Source organism: Rhyacophila brunnea, unplaced genomic scaffold, assembly GCF_057557595.1.
Source record: "Rhyacophila brunnea isolate RB1 unplaced genomic scaffold, BYU_Rbru_1.0 scaffold_24, whole genome shotgun sequence".
Taxonomy (NCBI): Eukaryota; Metazoa; Arthropoda; class Insecta; order Trichoptera; family Rhyacophilidae; genus Rhyacophila; species Rhyacophila brunnea.
In genome coordinates this window covers 28,530,533-28,554,278 of record NW_028232904.1, presented here as the reverse complement: position 1 = coordinate 28,554,278, position 23,746 = coordinate 28,530,533, and the positions used below count along the sequence as shown (strand labels likewise).

Genomic DNA, 23,746 nt, shown 5'->3' with positions numbered 1-23,746 from the left:
ACCGCTCACCGGTTCCAGGTTTGGGTCGAAATCCCGAAGGCTGGAATCCCGAAGGCCGAAATCTCGAATGCCGAAATCCCGAATGGCCGAAATCCCGAAAGCCGAAATCTCGAATACCGAAATCCCGAACGCTGAAATCCCGAACGCCTAAATCCCGAATGGCCGAAATCCCGAATGGCCGGAATCCCGAAGGCCGAAATCCCGAAAAATAAAAAAATACAAACAGCAATAATTGCGCAATCTTGAATGGCGCAATTTTTTATAAGAGAGACAAAAACCCATTTTTTGTGAAAAATGGGTTTTGCAGATTGCGCAATTTTTTGCAGGAGAGACAATTTTGTAGAACAAATGGATTTTGTCTTGCAAAAATTGATGTTTGTATTTTTTATTTTTTTATATTTCCACAAAAATGGGTTTTGTCTCTCTTTTAAAAAAGTGCGCAATTTAAGATTGCGCAATTATTGATGTTTGTATTTTTTATTCTTTTATATTTCCACAAAAATGGGTTTTGTCTCTCTTTTGAAAATTGCGCAATTCGAGATTGCGCAAAATTCGGTATTTGGGATTTCGGCTTTCGGGATTTCGGCTTTCGGGATTTAGGCTTTCGGGATTTCGGTCATTCGGGATTTCGGCATTCGGGATTTTGGCCTTCGGTATTTCGGCCTTTGGTATTTCATCCGGCACCCTCGGTTTCACAGTAATTGTTCGTATAATTCCTGATGCATTACTGTTGGGATAAATTCTTTTATAAAGGGTATTATTATAGTTTCTCCAATATTATAGATTTTACCATTTTTTTCAATTAATTTTGAAATGCGATATGAGGCAACCAATCCATTTTCGTTCGATTTTAATTTTTTGGTACTGTTCGGTTATCAGGAATACAGCGGAAAACACATTTTGAAAATACCCGATATACTGGATTATTTGTTAGTTTGGGTTAGCTTAGGTTGGGTTAGGTTAGGCTAGGCTAGGCTAGGTAAGGTTAGGTTAGGTTTGATTAGGTTAACCTAAAAAATAATCCAGTTTATCGGCTATTTTCAAAATGTGTTTTCCGCTGTATTCCTGATAACCGAACATTATCGATTTTTTTTTATATATTTTCTGAAAATATTCAATGGGCTTGTCCTTATCATTTAGATGCTTTGTAGAAAGATGTTCCCGAAATCATCGACATGGCTTCATTGCTTCGTTGGATAATGTTTTACGACACAATAAACACATTGAATGTTGTTTATTTACAACAGATTCTATGAAACCCATCTTCAGATACTCTTGCAAATAGCCACGGGCGTACTTTTTCTTCTAGGGCGATACAAATACCTAGTATATTTTACTGACATTTAAATTGTCACGGGGAATTTTATGAAAACATATTGAAAATGCTTTTAAAACTACTACCGCCCACCATGAAAGCTGGAACGCCCACTAGTGAGTGGTAGGGATCATGTTGACTACCCCTGCTTTAAACGAACATTGTCAGTTAGCAAAATCTACCAAAATCACGTGACCAAAAATGAGGTCACCTCACGCACTGCATCGACACCTGCATGACTCAATAAACGTTTTTTTATCATTTTCTACATGCCTACACATTTTTGACTCGCGTGTTTTTTGTTTTTACTAGTGTCATTGTGCCTCATGGCCTATTGTAGTGTTAAAAAGAATATATTATGTGTACCCGAAAATACATCTTTTCATTAACATAATTTAATATTTTATGTATTACAACTCTCTGTCTTCCCCAAGTTCCCGCCAAAGTCAAAGAAATGCTGCATCCTTTTACACACAGTCAAATCACCTAAATTTATGCCTTCCGACTTTCCATTCTACCACGTTTTTATTAGCTGGTATTCTTGTTTGTCCAGTATTTTTTTTTTCTTGTTTGTCCAAGATTTGTATTGGACGATTGAAGATTTTTAATCCCGACTAGCTAGACATTTGAAACTTTTAGAATAAATCAGAACACTATGACAAAGCATTTTTTTAATACTTTTAGCCATCTTTAAGCAGAATTGAATTCATTTTCAGTTAATTCTGTTTTGTATGGAAAGTTATTTCGGAAAAGAATCTTAAAAAAAAAGAATTATTGGTTGCTAAGGGGGTGGTCCTAGCAACTAAATTATTAATATATACGTGCGTTACTATGGAAATCAATATGAAATGTCAAAATGACATTTCAGTTTCTATATTTATTCAGTATTTCTATCAAGTATAAACAAAAGTATTTATTAATACATAGAATTATCCAGTTTATATGATTCAACAGAAAATTTAAAAACGTGGTATATAAATAGTTATTTTTATCATGTAATTATTTTCTTCTTTACAATGTCGATTTAAGATAACCTGCAAACCAGTAGTTGAATGTAATATGGGTACAGCATAATTACAGCCAGTCTTAACCCTTAAAATGCTACGCAACGATATATCGTTGTTTTTGATAATAGCCAGAAATGCTAACAACGATCGTCGTTTTGCTTTTGATGCCTGAAATGTTAAGTTAATTTGGGAACATACTACTGCACCAGCGGTACGAAACATTGTTTATCTATTTAGTTTTATTGTTGTGTAATATAACCCGATTCATATATTTTTTGTGACTGGGAAGGTTTATAACTTATAACTGTTGTATTTTTTTTCATGGCAGCACCCTTTTTACAATAAAAATAATTCCAAATACAAATTTCAGTTTACCATATAAAAATTTGTTTACAGTCAAATTCTTGGTGGAAGGACAATGTTTTATTTTATTTTATGCATTTAAAATAATGGGAAAGACTTTCACTCAACTCAGTGCTTAAATTAGAGTGGATTTGTGCTATATAAAATCATCTGCAATACATCATTTAAATGTTCCAATAACCAAACAGACCTTTTTCACACTACTTGTATTATCCCTCGTGTGGCATGACCAATTGTTTCCAATAACTGATAAAAATCAAAACTCTGTGCGCGGATCGTGCATTTTGCTCGCTCTCGCGATCGCCCGTATGATAGAGCGAAAAAGAGATATGTCAATTACTTGCCTCGTTATCTATTCAAAACGATACATTAATTATGAAACGTGCTTCCATAATAATATTTCGATTTTGCAGAATCAATTAGAGTGGTAAGGTGTCTAAAAATAATACAATACTTTAATTTATCGACAATTATTGGTAGCAATCCTCGACCGGATTTTGCACAATATCGTAGCAGCCAAAGGGTTAATAAAATCGGGAATGCTAATTTCATTGAACTTCAAGACAACATTTAACATTTATTGTATTTAATAATATATTACTTAATGCATTCAGTGGTACGTAATTAAGTGCGACAAAAATCTGAGATTTCACAAAACTAATAGCGCATATTAATATACGTGCATGGATTTACTGGTTACATGTAAAGTGTTCGTACAACATTTCACCGTGGCACAGTTCGCCGTGAGCTTTCTATCGGAAAGAGATGACCGTGTACTACACGGTCTCCAATTTTATTAGATTCAATATGAACGTTAATTCAATTTTCATAGCTGATTTTGGCAAAATTCGTGAATTCAAGAATGAAAACCTAACCTAACCTAACAAATAATCCAGTATATCGGCAATTTTCTAAATTTGTTTGCTGAAGCGTGTTTTATTTAGACATGAATTTTATGTCAGTACTATACGACCCAAAGAGGTTGGACGGTCTTTAATATACGGCCATATATTTCCGATACAACATTTCACGGTGAAGTGTGATACGGCGAGCTGCAAACGTGCAAGCTTCCAGACACGGGATTTACTGTCACCAATAGTGTGTATTTTAAACTATCGCGATAATAACTTTACTGTTTAAACGTAAAAGTGCTGACTCTTTCACCAATCACATTTTTCAAGCGTAAGGCCTTGTCCAGATGGCGCGATTTGACTCGCGCGCATTCCAGGTACACGTGACCTCACTGAGTTGTCCAAATCTAATCGCCGCGTGTCACTTCTTGAGATCGGTCTCGGTTGAGCTGTCCACATACACTCGCAGCCAGACACGCGTCATATGGACAAGCTCTAAGCGAGACACGATGTTGTCATTGTATGGTGCTATTTAACCGGTTGTGAAAATTTGTAAACGTAAAAAATGTTTTGCGCGATGTAGTTCGTTTTTTTTCGGCAGGTTCGCTACTATCTTTCTACTGCGCAGGCGACGATACCTCACAAATTCCAACTGTCGCGTGAAAATTCAGAAGCTTCTGAACTTTTTGCCGTGATAATACGTACTGTCAACCAGTAGCGAATCGGCGTTAAGATCCGCCATAAGTAGTGCACATTAAACTTTTGTTAGTCATATATAATTGTATTGGGCAGATACGACAAAATTGTGCGGACCATTTCATTCATATTTATTTATTTTCGTTGGATTAATAATACATCTTATTACTTACACATATTATTTGCTTATTTTTTTTTAAATTCATAAGGCCCCTGCCTAAACCAAACTATAATAGATAAAACTATTATAGTAGTGGTAGTAATTTCCTCGCAAGACTCAGAAGACCTCCAAAGCAGAATGCAGGAACTAGCTGGAGTAAGCAACAAAGTAGGTTTGAAAATAAATGTAACAAAGACGAAAGTCATGTTCAACTGCTTTGCGGGCCAAAAAGAGATCCTCATCAATGGCACTCAACTAGAACAGGTGAAAAACTACATCTATCTGGGACAACAAGTGTCTATAGATATAATTATATTTGTTGAAATTGTTCGCAGAGTAAAGCTAGGCTAGAGTGCTTTTGGCCGCCTGAATAATGTCTTCAAAAATGACCTTCCACTGTGCCTAAAGCACAAAGTGTTCAACCAGTGTGTGCTTCTCGTAATCACATATGCGTGTGACACATGGACCCTAAGTAAAAGAGGGATCCAGAAACTTAGAGTAGCACAACGTGGTATGGAGAGGTGCATGCTGGGCATAACGCGAAACGACAAAAAAGGAATGAGTGGATAAGGAAGCAGACAAGGGTTTGCGATGTGATAGAGTTCATTAAAAGCCTCAAATGGAGATGGGCTGGACACATAGCTCGAAGAAGAGACAATCGTTGGACAAATTTAGTCATCCAGTGGTATCCAATAGGTACGTAACGCCCGCAAGGTAGACCTAGAGGCCGCTGGATCGATGAAACGATAAAGTTCTGCGGAAGTAGGTACGTGGCAACGCAACGCACAGGACTGAGAGTAGTGGAATCAGCTTGGAGATGCCTTCATCCAGCAGTGGATATATTCAGGCTGATGATGATGATCTATAAAATATCGAAAGTTATGTATGATTTAATTGCATACTTTTAGATATTTTATAGATAGACGAGTATTTTTTGACTATTACTATTATGTCTTAGTTTTCGTAGGGTTTAATTGAATTTTAAAAACAAACTAAAACCATCTGTAACTTTTACTCTTAATTCAATGAAAACAAATACGTTTGACTGTTAAAGTTTAACGGCCCACGTGCTCGTCGTAGGTCAAAATTGAGTTTTTATTGTATTTTCAAACCATGATCCTGGACACTCCTTAAACGTTGTAGATAATCTATTTATATAATTTTGAAGCCTTATTATCCTTTATAGTTATTTTAAACATTTGATGACTGCATAAAGTATTTTTGTTACATAAAATAGTATTCTTTTAAACCTCTCGCTCTAATGTTTTAGAATATAGTCATATTTCGGTACATAACTGTGCAGTGGTGTTAAGATTTTTTACATTTATATTTTTTTAAACGTATTTATAAAACCATTAGTATAATTTATTACGAGATAATTTTTGTAAAATATTCACGATAAAAAATTATATTGATAATCTCTGTGATCTCAAATTTGACAAGAATTAGGCATTTTATTATTCAAAAAATCGGCAAGATTAACACATTTGAAGATGAATCTAAAGATAATTATTATAAGCTATGTTTTTGACCATTCAAGTGTGATAAAGATCTTATGAATAATGATTGCTTTATAATAATTATTGACCTAAGAATAAGGTAGTATTTTTTTGAAATACGCCATTTCTTTTGTCATTCCCCAGTGGTTAAGCTACAACATACGGCCATAGCCATAAATTGACAAACTATAATTGAAGTAGAGAGTAAAATGATATTGACGCGCGTGTTTGAACATGTACCGTTAAAAAAAAATAAAAAAAAATTCGGTTAGGTACATGTTCAAACACGCGAGTTAACATAATTTTACTCCCTACTTTAATTATAGTTTGTCAACTTATGGCTACGGCCGTATGTTGTAGCTTAACTACTGGGGAATGCCAAAAGAAATGGCGTATTTTAAAAAAACACTACCTTATTCTTAGGTCAATAATTATTATAAAGCAATCATTATTCATAAGATGTTTATCACACTTGAATGGTCAAAAACATAGCTTATAATAAGTATCTTTAGAATCATCTTCAAATGTGTTAATCTTGCCGATTTTTTGAATAATAAAATGCCTAATTCTTGTCAAATTTGGGATCACAGAGATTATCAATATAATTTTTTATCGTGGATATTTTACAAAAATTATCTCGTAATAAATTATACTAATGGTTTTATAAATGCGTTTAAAAATTAATAAATGTAAAAAATCTAAACACCACTGCACAGTTATGTACCGAAAAATGACTATATTCTAAAACATTAGAGCGAGAGGTTTAAAAGAATACTATTTTATGTAACAAAAATACTTTATGCAGTCATCAAATGTTTAAAATAACTATAAAGGATAATAAGGCTTCAAAATTATATAAATAGATTATCTACAACGTTTAAGGAGTGTCCAGGATCATGGTTTGAAAATACAATAAAAACTTAATTTTGACCTTCGACGAGCATGTCCCCCCTTATGCCAAATACCTGCACTAATTAGGTAGGTATACAAAAAGGTTAGCAACTACACAGGATAAATTAATATTTAATACATAACAGAAAAAAAACTAAAGCGATACGTGTATTATTAGATTGGTAGGTACGTGTTTATTAACATAATAAGCGATTTATGTTGCAATAAAATATCTTAGATACAAACAATATAATACACTGTTAAAATAATGTCAAATACATAAATTACTGCAAAACTATTTAAATGCAATTTTCGATGTGTTATCATTTCATTTGTTCTTCATCAGTTGTTGTAGACGAATTGTGGTAGAAAATGAAGTGTTTTTTGTTTATTCTCTGTTGGACTATTCTTGTGACAGCCAAAGATATTAAAGAGGTAAGAATAAAAGCATGTTTGATTTGACAACCTTTGTTGATTGATTGCCGGACGATATCCCAAACGCTGAAATCCCGAATGCCGAATTCAAAAATAGCCTGAAACACAAATGTCGAATTCACGAATGGCTGAACTCACGAAAGCCGAATTTTAATGTGTGTAGACGTGACATAAAGCACACTTTAGTGCGTGGCAACCTCATTTTTGGGTATCTGCCAGTGGCGAAGGGTGGAGGTAGGCTAGATCTGCCATAAATAGTGCACGCTAAACTTTGTCAGTCATACGTATTTGTTTTCAGTGAAATAAGACTGCAATTTACAGATGGTGTTGGTTTGTGTTCAATTAAACCTTGCGAACCAAGCCATACTAAATAATAAAAATAAAATAAAATACTCTATACTTACTATTAAATTATGCAATGAAATCATACATAACTTTGGATATTTTATAGATAGAATAATATTTTTTATCTATTATAGTTTGGTTTAGGCAGGGCTTAATGAATTTCAAAAAATGAACCAACAATACTATGTGTAATATGTATTCGTTAACCAACGAAATCAAATAAATATGAATGAAAAAGTGTGCACAATTTATGATCCAAAATTCCCAAATTGATTTTCAAAAACTAACCAACACCATCTGTAAATTGTAGTATTTGTTCAATAAAAACAAATATGCATGACTAACAAAGTTTATTGTGCACTATTTATGGTGGATCTTAACAGCCTACCTCCACCCTTCACTACTGGTATCTGCCACTGAGACATTCCCAAGCGTAAAAAACTGCTGATGCTTCATATCAAACGTAGGATCTCGTGATACGCCCAATTAAAACTGAGTGTGGTGCGAGGTGGATTGGTTTTTCGGGGTGTATATTTGTGTTGCCATTGTCATAAATTCGTAATTTTCATGTCTTTGTTTTTCCAAGTAATGTTTTGTCTTTATCTTCTTGGTCGTTTCCTCATTGTTGAGAGTCATCTTCTGGGCTACTGACTTTCCACCCTCCTCGATCCTCTGCTTCTCGCAGGGTACAGTGAAGGCAACTCCCAGTAACCTCCTTCACTCAGTCCCTCCAGCGTGCTGACACTATTCCTCTGTTTCGCGTTCCTGGCAGGCTACCCAAAATGGTTACATGTACATTTTACGTAAAACATTTCACCGTGGCACAGTTCGCCGTGAGCTTTCTTATCGAAAACAGATAACTGTAGGTACACTATACGGTCTCCAATTTTATTAGATTCAATATGAACATTAGTTCAATTTTCATAGCCGATTTTGGCAAAATTCATGAATTCAAGAATGAAAACCTAACCTAACCTAACAAATAATCCAGTATATCGGCTATTTTCAAAATTTGTTTGCCGCTGGCTTCCTGTAAAGTCCACATCCAACAATATGTAAAAGAAAAACTGCAGAATGCATCTCAAACATATTGGTGAGACTCGCCAACACTATATTTCAAAGGAATCAATTGCCTTTCCATCAATTGCCTTCAGGATCCATGGCTCAATACCGTACAAAATTATGGCACTTAATATGGTATTAAGTATATTAAATTATGGTACTTATTTTGTCACTATTCTGTTTGGTCATGTTCTGTTTTATCATGTTCTGTTTTGTCTCTGTTCTGTTTTGTCCGGTCACCGGTTTTTCCTATATAAAAAAATCTTGTTCCAAATCTGTCTGATTGATTTCAAGGATGATTCATCCAGAAGTAAACGTCTTGCCCAAGCTGGTGACTGCATCTGTCCCGATTTTGACCCACTTCTTCGAAGACTCCATTTTGATGAACTTGCTGTTCAGAAAAGGTATGTTTTAATATTACGATTTTGATTTAAGACTATCATAGGATCACACTTCGAAATAAACCGGAACCAGCGAACTCAGAAATAATGGGAACTGAAAAGTGGCGCACCCAGGATTTAATATTGGGGGGGGGGGGCAAGGAGGAGAATATAAATTAGTCCCATAGGCTCTTTTTCTTCTTCACAGCCTAATTTCACGTTTATCGGTCTTTTGTCTATTGCACTCGGTGTACCTACACCATGGTCCCCACGTCCTGAAACGGGCCCTCAGGCTAGGATATTTGGCGGGCCCCCTACCTACCGCTAAGATTAAAGGCAGTGTGAAACACTACATTAACGTTTTTCAAATTGTGTTTTAGTTCAAATTAAGGGTACTTATACAGTGAATTATTGGAGATTTTTAATACATCTACTTTAATAATGGAGCTGGCGAGTATTGATACATAATAGTCAAAAAATATATTGCACAATTATATAATTGAAAATGTTCATAGCCATGAAGTATAATAGCGCCGCAGGCGACTTTTATTACTATTAAAGCTAATTTATGATGTGTGTTTATCTCACTTATCTGGTCAACCCGACACGCCGGGCCCCCAGGATAGAGCCATGTCAGCCCTCCCCAGCCATGACCTACGCCACCGGAATTCGGGTGGACACCGAGAATTTTTTGACAGTTCCATTAGGGATTGGGTTTCTAAAAAAACCTGACATTAGTGTTTCGAAATTTTTGTGTTAGAAATTAAAATCTAAGAAATTTTTCTAAAAAGGGTGCTGGAGAATTGCAAATCATTTTTTGCCGTGTTTTTATTTGTCTAAGCCCTAAGGTATAGGGCTTTCAGTTTCAATGTTTAAAATCATTCTGATAATTTTCATGTTTGGGGGGTGCCAGGGCCCCTTAGCTCCCCCCCTGGGTGCGCCACTGGAACTGAAATACCTAACGGGTGTGGAGAAACAGGCAACCGATCTCCAGTGTCGAAGAATATGGGATACACTTAATCACGGGTCAAGAATACGCTTGTATTTCGTTCCTAATTTCAATTAAATTTTTATTTGAATTTAATTTTTTTTTATTTCGATTTATTTTTTACATATTGTGGACATTACAAATTATAAGTTTAAGACTTTCACAAAATGACATGAAACATTATTATAAAGAAGAAAGAAAAATAAAAGTAATAAAAGGGATAAAAATGAAAATATAAAAAGAGAACATAATGTAAACATACAAAAGCAGTCAAAATACAATTATACATAAAGATACATAATACATTGAGTGTAATAAGGAGACCCTATTTTAAGAATTCATAAAATAGCGTCCACCGAAACTCACCTCACGCAAGTGGAATATAGGTATCAACACCCGAAGCAATTTGGTTGAGCATACTTATCGCCCTCCCAATTGGCATTACCAGTGGCAGTTGGTTCTGCAACTTGGGAGAATAAACAACTGATGCTCCCTATTTCTAAGATAGTTATCAGGGACACACAGGTCAACACTACCCAGAATGGCAGAGTTCTCATTTGTTATATTATATATTATATTCTCATATATTATCATAAAATCTCTTCTAAATTGCAGACTGCAGTATCTAAGCATACTTAAGAGCATACTTCAGTGAAACGACAAATAATTTTCAACTATAGGTGCGTCGACATTTTGGACTCGCTGGCAATCGGAGAGCGAACGTCGAGCTGTGAACACATCAATTTGTTTCGTGATGGCGACGGGGGTATTAATTCTTAAATCGTGTAAAGATGACTAAAAAACGTTACCCATTTACTTAAAAAAGAAAACATGTCAATGAATATATTATTATTGTTACTAATAGAACAATAAACAGAACATTAAAGGTACGCATGTTGAATTTCTATGACAAATTATATTTTCGTTCGGCTCGCGTCATTTGCACAATCCACGCATCGCCTAGTCACGATCTTTTTAGACCATGCCTCAACTGAGGAACCTTAAGGCGGAATAGCTTGGAAAAATTATAAAGTTCTTTAACAAAATTGGAGTGAGGACCTGATCGGTGGATCCTCCACTAGATGAGAAGAGGCGATATGACAGCAAGTCGCAGTCAAAGCCTCGGTAAAATCATAAAAAGGACGATCAAATTCTAAAATGACATCCCTGATAATTTCCAAGTAAATGAATCAAATCAAATCGTAAAATAACAATATATTCATTTAATAATTATGTTGTCCTCAGAAATGCCATCCATGCGATGTGGCCTCAAATCAATTCAACGCTGACAGAAGATCAGGGCATCATGAGAGATGTTATCTTGAAGATGTCAACCAGTGATTCCGACACTTTGCAACAAATAGCGTTTGTCAACTCTATATGGTTATCTAGTTACCTCCCATACATCTCACAATCGCCGCAGCTGTGTCCCATTGCTCAGGTTTGTATATTTTTTACTCCTTTACTTGAGGTTGTATGGATACTATCCGTGGATTTATCCAACTGACTTTCTCTTATGTGTGCTTACTTACTGCAGTCTGCAATTTAGAAGAGATTTTTATTAAGTTATGTATTTTTTTCGACTTATACGAGGTATAAATGAGAACTTTTCCATTCTGGGCAGTGTTGACCTAGTGTGTGTCCGTGATAACTATCTTAGAAATAGGGAGCATCAATTGTTTATTCTCCCAAGGTGCAGAACCAACCTGTCACTGGTAATGCCAATTAGGCGGGCAATAACTATGTTCAACCAAATTGCTTCGGGTGTTGATATATTCCACTTGCGTGAGGTGAGTTTAGGTGGACGCTATTTTATAAATTCTTAAAATAGGGTCTCGTTAGCAAACTCGATGTACTTCTTTGAACTACTATAGATATTGTATTTTCACTGCGATATTGTTCTCTTTTTATAATTTCATTTTATCCCTTTTATTTCTTTTCTTTTTCTTTCTTCTTTATAATACTGTTTTGTAATGTCCACAATATGTAAAATAAATAAATTGAAATGAATTAAATTGAATTGAATTGAATATTACTTCTAGAACATCAAATCAATTCAATGGATATTTTAATTACATTACAAAATATTAATTCAAATAACGACTGGTGGCGCTTTTAGCAGTGGACTGTAATTTGAAGGTGATGCTGGATTCTGCATCTAGGGGGAGGGTTAACAGTATGCCAGACACTGATTTTAGACAGTCAGTTATTTAATATCGCCGATCAATACGCTGACACGGATTGAGTTGTTTATCTCCATAGACGTCAAAGAAGTCTTCAGATAATATGACAAGCTTCCTTAACCCATCCCTGTTGTTATTATATTATTTCAGATGATAAACTCGACAGTGGAGTGGCAACGCACAAAGAATCCGGAAGTCTTGTCTGATGCCTTGAAGCAAATGGCATTGACCACCGTCAACGCCGTGCAGTTTTCTGCAGAGAACGCTTTCCAGACAGCAGGATGTCCACTTCAAAACCCCAAGGTACATACATACTTTATTATACCTATATACCAGTGGCGAAGGGTGACTTAAGCCCGATTCAGACACACAGGGACATCGGTGTCGCGCTCCTATATAATAAGAAGACATTTGTATTAAGTTTATGAACGCCCCGAGCTAATGAGTCAAAGCGTGTTCGGTACACTTTTCTGTCGGCCGCTACATTCTCAAGCCGCGGATACACATGTTTTTATTACCGCAGCCAGTTTTATGTTCTAATTTATAATGCATTCACTAATTAGCTCTGGGCGTTCATAAACATAATACAAAGGCCCCTTTATTCAATTACAAAGGCCTTCTTATTATATACGAGCGCGATACCGGTGTCCAGGAGACGCAGGCTGTAGTGATCAGAGAAAAATAGCACAACTATAAATACATAGAACAGATTTTATTTAATTAATTATTTGTTTAATTAAATAAAACACAATTTTACAGTACTTATTCCACTTTTTTAATTAAATTTATTCCGATTTCGTCCTCCTTAAAGGGACATTATCAACTCAACTCATTCTAAATTCAATAGATACTATTGAAGATATTTTTTTTAGAAGGTAGGTTTTAAATAATCGCTTACTTAGTATAGAGTCTTCGCCACTGCTCAGTAATGATGGAAATAGCAAATTTGTGATCCAACGCGTCGTTTATGTGTTAAAATATTTTAGGAATATCAACGTTAAAATTAATTCGTCCTGACTCGCCACACCACAGATCACACATATACTCACATCAGACGAGTCGAACTCTGGCTGGGAATTACTGCGATGGAGTAATTATTCTACCTACAACGTATAAGAGGCCATCCATGGACTAAAACCGCATGCGGTATAGAACCGTGTGCCATATTAAACTTATGATTTCTGTTCATGAAAATATATTATCACTAAGTGTGTAAGTGTATGGTATAAACGGATACGATCAGATGCTTATAATATACTACAGAAATCATAAGTTTAGTATGGCACACGGCTCTAAACAGAGTGCAGTTTCAGTCCATGGATGGCCACTAATGGTTAAGAATACATTTTGTTAATCTGGATTAATTAATCGTAGGTAGAGTATACGTGTTGTTAATTTGCACTGTTTTTGGACTTTTTACTACACTGATACGCCTATTTCCATGTTTAATTCGAATAAATTTAGATCAAAAATGATATTCACTTGTATTAATATAAATATAGTAATAAATATATTGATAGACATAGAGCGGAATGCAGAAACATTTGTCATAACTAAAATTTCCTTAGCAGAAAACACTATGCAGAAACATTGTCCTTAGTTAAGATCATATCTATTGAAAATAATACCATATTTAAAAATTCTCGTTAGGTAAATTAGGTAAATTATTTTATAATTGTTAAATGATGACAAAAATATGACAACTGCATTTTATAAATGCAATAACTGTAAATACATATTAATATTTAATTATAATACTCTTATGTATCCGTTATAAGTCATTATACGTGATTCCACAGGCACCGCAAGATATTTTTTTAACATGGTAACACTAGCGTCAAGTGTCATTCTTCACCTGGCATTTTTTATTTCTGCGGGCTGGCGTATAAAAGTAAAATAATATTCTCCAAGTACATGCCAAATGAATTAACACTATCAATATCCATATTGAGATACATTGTTAAATGAATTTGAGTGTATGGACTGTTTTATAGACATGCGAATTTATTTTGACAGCAGCTGTCAGTGGTAAATGGTAATAGAGAAGGGGGCGTGTTCATAACAAAAGTAGTCTATGGTTAAGGATTCCTTAACGCTATACTCAGGATTGTCTATAGTTAAGTCATGCTTTTCGGCGACTTATCCTTAGGATCGAAATCTTAGATTGTGCATTCCGCTCATAGAAGACAAATTGATAGATAGATATTACATCATTTTCACCCTAGAGCTGGAGTTCAAAGTTATGAAGTATATACTTTATTATTAAGGCCCGGATTTGTATGCTAGTACATGTTTTGTTAGGGTGTATGCACAGCTATGAGAGTTGCACAGAAATCTGTTTTGAAAGACACAGAATTCAAAAATAAAATCTTATTGTGCATATAAATGCATATTAGAGACGTTAGAGCATATTTGAGACATTCATAAATAAATGCATATTTTAGCTTTTGAATTTACAATTTTAGTTTTTTTAAATTATTTTATCGAATATATAACTAAGTTAGGCAGGTAGATATCGTAGTTTAGATGCACTTGCATTGTTAATGCCATCTCCGAACTGTGGATTTATCAGAAAAAGTGAAGTCAACTCGGGCACTTTTATTTAAAGTTTGCCCAATCACCTCTGTGGACATTGAGAGGTCGTTTTTCGCATATAAACAAAGTACTGACAGATACCTATGCGGAAAAATTTAATGCCATAGCATATTGAAAAAAAAAATGTAGGTAATTATTAAAAAAACAGAGAATAGTATTTAGGAATACGTTTTTGTTTTTTTAGTTATGTTTGGTTTACATTGCATTTATTATTCAATAATTTGTACTTGTGAAAAAGCTATTATGAAAATAATTTTAATTGATTAACTTTATATTCATTGTTTGTGTTTTTTGTTCTACTATCGTATTATGTTGAACAATTATTAACTACGTGTTCAATTTTTTGTCAGTAATATTGGGTAACGTGGGTATTTACAATTTTTCCCACAAAAATGTCAATTTTTAACTGCATATTTCTTTAGTGCATATTTTATTGATTTTAAGTGCATACGTGCATGCATGTAATCATGTTTTTTGTTGAATATAAATCCGCCCCCTACTTATTATAAAAATCATCATCATTGGTGGTCCAACGTCCAGGACGCATCCTAGTCTCCTCCAATAACTTCCTTCATGACACCGTCCAACTATGCCTGGGCCTGCCAATCGACCTCCGACCGTCCGATCTGGTATTCAGGATTCCCCCCAGTAGTTGAGCACTGTCCGTTCTTGCTACATGGCCCGCCTATCGGAGTCTGCCAGACTGCCACAGTGATGTCTAGCGCAAAACTTCATAAGCCATCTTGAAATGATTAGCAAGGGTGTCCGTCAAGACAACACCATCTCACCGATACTATTCATCGTTACTCTGGAAAGTTTATTCAGGCGACTTGACTAGGAGAACATAAAACTCCTTATTAATTAACGGTGAATACCACAATCACCTCCAATTCCTGATAGTAATGCCAAATCTGTGGACCATGAAGAATAAATCTTCTTTTACAGTTTCGGGATCTGACGTGCTTCGACAGAGGGCTGACTTATGAATTTGATGATATGTGGAAAAAATCAGAAATCCTGATTCCATATAGCTATAAGAAGATCGCGAAGAAGCTGTACAAATCCTCATCCGATTCCGACCGAATGATGGCTGCCATGGCAACTGTCAGTATATCAGAACCCTTCGAAGACTTCGTAGCATTCTTAGATGAGAAGTTCACATATGAAGTAAGTAACACTATCCCTACAATATTTACTCGGATCATAGTCCTGCTAATTTTCTATTATGTTTGCAGATCATAAACTCACATTGCTCCAAACTAACACGGATATCACTCAGATCAATTCCATAAACAAGGCGGTATCCACAATAATTGTTAACTAACACACGGCGGGCTAATTGTGTTACTCAAGGACATTATTTTATAGCTCTCGGTTATTTCAGTCATGAGGGGCCGTGTTAAAAAAATAGTACGTCTAACTCACACAAAGTTTCACGAGTTTTCGAATATCGACACACAATAATCAAAATTTGCATCACACCACCACATATTTTAAAATGTTCATCATCATCATCAGCCTGAATCTATCCACTGCAGGATGAAGGCCTCCCTAAGCTGATTCCACTTCTCTCGGTTCTGTGCGTTGCGTTGCCACATACTACCGCAGAACTTTATCGTTTCATCGATCCAGCGGCCTCTAGGTCAACCTTGCGGACGTTTTGTACTTCTTGGATACCACCAAAATTTGTCCAACGACAACGCAGGCGACCTTTTTGCCATTAGAGAAAATTTTTGATGTGTGTTTATTCTACTTGTTAGGTCATCCCGCCACGACAGGCCCCCCAACCCCGGGCCCCTAGGTTAAAGCCCTGTCACCCCCTGGGGGCCATGCCGTATAATATACTGTATTTTATTATTATTACAACGTTTTTATTAGCTCGCATTCTTATTTGTACTTGTGTTTAACTAACTTCCTGACTAGCTAGACATTTGAAACTTTTAGAATATATCAGAACACGATGCCAATGCATTTTTTTTAAAAATACTTTTAGCCACCTTTAAGTAGAATTGAATTTATTTTCAGTTAATTCTGTTTTGTATGAAAAGTTATTGCGACACCATTATTGGTTGCTAGGGGTTTGGGTTCCTAGCAACTAAATTATTAATATATACGTGCGTTACTATGGAAATCAATATGACATTTCAGTATTATTTCTTTCAAGTACAAATTTTTTTTGATCATTTAAGCTAGTCAAGTCAAGTTTATATGATTCAACAGAAAATTTTAAAACGTTGTAAGTATATAAAAAGATTTTTTTATCTTGTAATTATTAAATTATTGTTTGTAATTTCTAGGCATTGCGCGTCCAATTAACGTCACGGATTCCGTCCTGCTGCTGCGAAGAATTCACCACGAAGAGTTTAAACTTATACAAATTGTTCGAACCGCAGTCAGAACATTCACTGTCTTTAGTGCTTGCCAAACATGAAGCAAAATTCGCCAGAATTAGTAATCCTTAAGAGTAAGGAAACTTCAAACCATCTGCTGTTGTAGTAATACTCGAATGAATTATAACTTGAATCAATAATCGTGTAATAAATCATTAAAAACTATGCCTACTTCTCTTAATCCATTTTCGCTGCATAGTTTTAGTATAATATGGAAACCACACAGAAGTTGTGTAGGGTGTAGAGGTGGGAGAATTGTATACTTAGTACCAGTATAAAAAAATACTTAGTATCGAAACTTGTTCCAAAATACTTACTAGTATTAAATATGGGACATTATATAGAGCGTTCATGGTGATATTATATGGCACCCAACTCGAGCAAGTCAGCAGCTACGTCTATCTCGGACAGCAGGTTTCCATAGACGGAAGCATGCACGATGAAATTGCTCGAAGAACAAAGCTGGGATGGAGTGCTTTCAGACGTCTGAATAGTATCTTCAAGAGTGACCTACCATTGTGTCTTAAGCGTAGGGTGTTCAACCAATATGTGCTACCCGTGCTCACGTATGGCTGCGAGAGATGTCCAAAGGCTAAGAGTCGCACAGCGAGGCATGGAGAGGTGTATGTTGGGCATCACGCGAAAGGACCGTAAGAGAAACGAATGGGTTAGGAAGCAGACAGGAGTACGCGATGTAATAGACGTTGCCAAATAGCTGAAATGGAGATGGGCGGGGCACATTGCTCACCGAAAGGACGGCCGCTGGACAAATGCCGTCATCCAGTGGTACCCAAGGAGCACAAAACGGCCACAGGGTCGCCCTAAAAGCCGCTGGATTGACGAACTGGTAAAGTTCGGCGGAAATACGTGGCAGCGAACGACACAGGATCGAGAGAGTTGGAAGAAGCTAGGGGAGGACTTCGTCCAGCAGTGGATTGACCCCGGCTGATGATGATGGCGTGCAAAGCTTTGTCAGTGCTTTTTAGAAGCCATTTTTACACAGATTATTGTTTATATAATTATTATCCATTTACACAACCACGCATAAAATTTGAATTCAGTTTATTAGTTGCAATTATAACACTAAAAAATCGAGAAACTCGACGTGACAAAACCAGATAGACGCGTAAATACTTATCAGTCTCATACTCAACTGGACCTAAAACTAACTCCATATTATTACAATAAAACGAACTTGTCACCATTTCTGTCCTTCACTATACCAACTTTACAACTGGGGAGAAAGGGAGAGCAATGACAGTTGAGTATATCACAGCTCGACATAGTGTGTTACGCTATCTCATTTAATTACTCGCATTTAATGTCAATAGTATTGAAAGTCTGCCAACTAGCGAGTCGCGATGATCTCATCGTATGCGTTCGAACAAGTTTCTTGGAACAAGTTTATTAGGCCACACGTACTGAGTATGGGTAGTTTCATGCCGAGACTTGAGTACACAAACTGGTGACAGTATTTCCAACTCACCTCTAGTAGGGTGACTTTTGGAAAGAGGTGGACTGTCGAGATCAGAGAAAAAGAGCACACTTGTCAGGTATACTTACGGGAAATAAGAAGATAATACGATATTACTACTGATTAATAGGTACACTAGCTTACTGACGATAGAAAATTGAGCGATGAGTTTAAATGATCTATTTTTCTAAATATTTATGCACATCAAAAATCACATAATATAAATATAGAGCAATCTATATTTTTTATATGTGATTGAAGTCACAGATTTTTTTAAATTATTTTTTTTTAACGAATAAGACACAAAATTTCAGAATGTAACATTCTATATAGGTACTGAATATACATAATTTGAAAACATCTCATGCATATACACACTAGAACAAATCGTTTTTGTAGACAAAAATACGACACCCGACGGGACTTGAACCTGTATCTGCTGGATTCGCGCCAGTTTGTTTTACCAATTAAACGTAAGTATCTAAGGCGCCCGTACTTTAATTAAGCCTCAATTACATTGAGCTTCTTTACGAGCTGTTTGTTGGCGAATTTATAATCTGCCTGTAAAGTCGCCCAGTGTAATCATCGAACATGTTAGCTTGCTCGATGATTACACTGGGCGACTTTACAGGCAGATTATAAATTCGCCAACAAACAGCTCGTAAAGAAGCTCAATGTAATTGAGGCTTTAACCACAAGATTTGTACAGACATACCTACCTACTTAAGAGCGTACTTCAGTGAAACTGCAAATAATTTTCAACAGTAGGTGCGACGAAATTTCTCACTCGTCGCCAATCGGAGACCGAGAGTCGAGGCGTGCGCACGTCGATTTGTTTTGTCATGGCGTCGGATGAAAATATTCTTAAATCGTGTAAAGATGACTAAAAAACTTTACGTATGTACTTAAAAAAGAAAACATGTCAATGAATATACTATTATTATTAGTAATATAACAATAAACATAACATTAAATGGACGCATGTTGGATTTTTATGACAAATTATATTTCGTTCGGCACGCGTCATTTGCACAATCCGCGCATCGCCTAGCTGCGATATTTTTAGACCATGCCTCAACTGAAGTATAACCTTAAATAATATTAAGTATATTACTTATATGGAGAATAGTATATATTTTTTTAAATTCGACTTTTTTGTTTGAAAATTAGCATGTGTTTTAAACGGAAGTATAAAGAGGGCGACCTTTTGAATTTCGCACGCGGCGGCCGAGTCAATCGGGGCGGGTCTGGGTCTATATCACAGAACAGATAATTACAATTCCGATAGGCTATACCCCAATACACCACATTTTGAAGCAGGGTTTTGCATGTGTGAGTGTCCTACGAAAATGAAACATACATTATTTACTTCATAGTGTGTGTTGCAAACTTCAAATTCATCAATCTATTGCATAAACCGAGAGCAGTTGTCAGAACGAAGGAATGACGTATTCTTGACACGTGTTTAAGTTTATCCCATATTCTTCCACACTCGAGATCGGTTGTCTGTTACCTACTCTTCATCCGTTAGGTATTTCAGTTCCCATTAATTCTGTGTTACCTGGTCTATATACTAGTAACTAGACATAGCATTGGGCCAGGGTAATGTTTTTTTTTAATTTACTCGTAAAAAAAAGATAATTTCAAAGGTTCAGAAGATATATTATTATTATTTAATTCTTCCAGTTATAAAATATAAAAATAATAATAATAAAAGAACTTTTTATATAAGTACAACGTTTTTAAATTTACTGTTGAATCATATAAACTTGACTTGACTAGCTTAAACGATCAAAAAAAATTGTACTTGACATGTCATATTGATTTCCATAGTAACGCACGTATATATTAATAATGTAGTTGCTCCCCTAGCAACCGATAACGGTGTCGAAATAACTTTTCATGCAAAACAGAATTAACTGAAAATGAATTCAATTCTACTTAAAGATGGCTAGAAGAATTTAATAAATGCATTGGCATCGTGTTCTGATATATTCTAAAAGTTTCAAATGTCTAGCTAGTCGGGAAGTTAGTTAAAAATCGATTGCAATATTTGTACCGGACAAAGAACCACCGGACAAAAAATAAGAATATGGAGATTCATTCTAGTTAGGAACCAAAATACACAATATTTGGCAGACAACTAGAATATCTGTATGAAATTTTCTAATAAATTCAAGACATAAAAAATAGATGGCAGTGGAATTTAGCGATAAAATATTCTTTTCAAAACAAAGTTATAATTTTATTTTTATCAAATCGCTCTCCAATTGAAATATTAGTAAGAAAAAATAATTATTTTTCCTCTATTTATTTTTTTGCTAGACTAATCTAAGCCCGGTCGCACATTGAAAATCGTCCGACTACACACGTCTAATTTTATTGACGGCGTCCTGAAGCGGGCCCCCAGGCTAGGATGTTTGGCGGGTCCCCCTACCTATCGCTAAGGGTAAAGTCAGTGTGAAGCGCTGCAGTAGCGTTTTCCAAATGGTGTACGCGGTAAAATTAAGGTATATTTTTAATGATTTTTTGTATTTTTAATAGTCAAATACATCTATGTATTTGAATTATGGACTTGTCGAGTATCGGCACACAGTTGAAAGTTGCAACATATAACCATTTATTACCACGTTTTTATTAGCTCGTATTCTTGTTTATCCAGTACTAATTTTTTCTTGTGTGTCCAGTACATTTTTTTTCTTGTTTCTCCAAGATTTGTATTGGACGATTGAAGATTTTTAACTAACTTCCCGACTAGCTAGACATTTGAAACTCTTAGAATATATCAGAACACGACGACAATGCATTCTTTTAATACTTTTAGCCATTTTTAAGTAGAATTGAATTCATTTTCAGTTAATTCTGTTTTTATGGTAAGTTATTATTATTGGTTGCTAAGGGGGTCCTAGCAACTAAATCATTAATAATATATAGGTGCGTTACTATGGAAATCAATATGAAATGTCAAAATTACATTTCAGTATTCTGTAATATTTATTCAGTATTTCTATCAAGTATAAAAAAAAGTATTTATTAATACATAGAATTGTCAAGTTTATATTATGATTCAACAATCAACTTATTCTTATTGTGCCATCCCCTAGCGGAGGTCGGAGTTGGCGAGTATCAGCACACAGTTCAAAATTGCATCATAAAACCATTTATTTTTAATTATTAATATCATTGAAGTATTTTTTTACTATTAGAGCAAATTTGTGATGTGTGTTTATCTCACTTTTCTGGTTGACTCGTCACGCGAGTCCGGGCCCCCAGCAGTAACGTCCTTAGACAAAATGCCGCCCCTAGGCAGCGCCAAAATGCTGCCCCATTTTTATATAGTATTTTTTATCATCCTTTCATGACTAAAATATCCAAGAAATGTGCTGTATAGATACATTACTAACAAAATATATAGGTACCTACCAATATATCTAATTTAAATGCCATGTCTGCTTCAATAGACAATATTGCGAGTCCACGGTTTAAGATATGTATGTACATTTAAAAATACACCGACAGGCAAAAATATTTGGATACATTTTAAATAAGGTATGTATGTACCTACCTATAATTATAAAATCTGCACATGCCATTGTTGGTCATTAAGGACTTGACCTCTAAGGACAATGGAAGTAAACTAGAAATAGCAAACCCGACAAAAAAACAGTCCTGTTAAACCTTGTATGTTAATTAATACATTTTGTTTCTAACCAAAGAGCTGATTTTTTTAATGGAAAGATATTTCCGTTATTACTAAGTTTAGATAGCTGTTTCTATATTATATACCTAATGATTCTCCTCGATTTGCCGCCCTTCGAGTAACTGCCGCCCCCAAGCGACGCTCAATCTGCCTACCCCTACGGGACGTCACTGGCCCCCAGGCTAGAGTCATGTCAGCCCCCCCCTCCCCTTGTGGGGGCCATGACCTGCTTACACCTACTGTAAAAGTGTATCGAAGATATTGTTGAGATATTAACTACTTGTGTAATTTATATTATATACAAGTTTGGTACTAGAAATGATAAATTTCCTCAAACGTCGGGAAAAAAAATCAAAAAATATTGTCAGAAGTGGGATTCGAACCCACGCCCTCAGAGAGGACCAGAAGAGCTCACCCCGCGTTCAGCGAGTAAGGTCATGCCTTGAGTCTGGCGCCTTAGACCGCTCGGCCATCCTGACATATGAAACGGTGACCAAATTAACAAGCTCGACAAGAGGCCAGTGAATGTAGCCAATGAATTGTCCGTCTATTTTTGTATAGACAGTGTTATTTATTATCACCCAGAGGTGAATAATTATAAGATAAGTTTTTTCACTATAACAGCATAATTATTATAATATTCGCAAGTAGGGAATCCAATCCCGGGATCCCGAATCCCGGACAATTTTCTATACCTATGAATCCTGGGATTAGTAGACATAATCCCGAAACCTTCGGAAATGATTATTCTATCAATCACAATCAATTAGTATGTGTACAAAATTATTTTAGTGAAGTGTATGCACCCAGTGGCGCACTCAGGATTTACAATGGGGGGGGGGGGGGCAAGGAGGAGAATGTAAATTAGTTCCATAGTCTCTTTTTCTTCTTCATTAATTTTTTTTTATACATATTTTCACAATACACGGCGGTATATTTGTACAGATTCTGCTAGTTTTTATTAAATTGGAGGTAGGTATAACGGCGGTAACCGTTGAGCGTGTCATCAGCGACTGGCGGATTGGAAGTGACTAACGGCGACCATGCTGGACATGTGCGCCTAGTATGCTAAAACATTACTCAAATATTATCGGCTATGCTACACGCATGGTCTAGAGAGCTACAATATTTATGCCAAATTCCACTGAAAAAAATGTTCTTTTGATTTACACCACCACCGACTGTAGTGGGTGTAGACGTAGCCGAATGTTTATCGTCGATTTTTAGTTTTTTAATATTGAGGTTCCAAAATATTAATTGAAAATGGACAAAAAAAGTATATGAGCATTTAACTTAAGGTTCAAATAGACTATTATGACGATCGGGCACATATATGCTAAGAGCGATTTAGTGTCTATGATCAAATCTATGCCATTCCGACATATTATACATACATATTGTTTAAAAAAATA

General features: G+C 35.5%; 1 protein-coding gene and 1 non-coding gene across 2 annotated transcripts; one reads left to right on the top strand and one right to left on the bottom strand.

Annotated features, from left to right (window-relative positions):
* The first annotated feature begins 7,108 nt into the window (after positions 1-7,108).
* On the top strand, positions 7,109-17,325 carry LOC147069284 (uncharacterized). Its single transcript, XM_085951093.1, has 6 exons — positions 7,109-7,217; positions 8,919-9,028; positions 11,238-11,433; positions 12,326-12,478; positions 15,716-15,937; positions 17,068-17,325. The coding sequence occupies exons 1-6, from the start codon at positions 7,155-7,157 to the stop codon at positions 17,230-17,232; spliced, it is 909 nt and encodes a 302-aa protein (XP_085807219.1). The 5' UTR covers positions 7,109-7,154; the 3' UTR covers positions 17,233-17,325.
* A 5,371-nt stretch (positions 17,326-22,696) lies between these two features.
* On the bottom strand, positions 22,697-22,813 carry TRNAL-CAA (transfer RNA leucine (anticodon CAA)). The gene is made up of 2 exons: positions 22,776-22,813; positions 22,697-22,741 (listed from the first exon to the last, which is right to left on the bottom strand). It is a non-coding gene; the product is annotated as a tRNA-Leu (tRNA).
* Between the last annotated feature and the right edge of the window lie 933 nt (positions 22,814-23,746).

What these genes read in the sequence shown, in the direction of transcription:
- LOC147069284 (XM_085951093.1), top strand. Translation starts at nt 7,155, where the DNA reads ATGAAGTGTTTTTTGTTTATTCTCTGTTGGACTATTCTTGTGACAGCC. An exon ending in CAGCCAAAGATATTAAAGAG is followed by an intron (nt 7,218 to 8,918) that starts GTAAGAATAAAA and finishes ATTGATTTCAAG; the next exon opens with GATGATTCATCCAGAAGTAA. An exon ending in ATGAGAAGTTCACATATGAA is followed by an intron (nt 15,938 to 17,067) that starts GTAAGTAACACT and finishes TGTAATTTCTAG; the next exon opens with GCATTGCGCGTCCAATTAAC.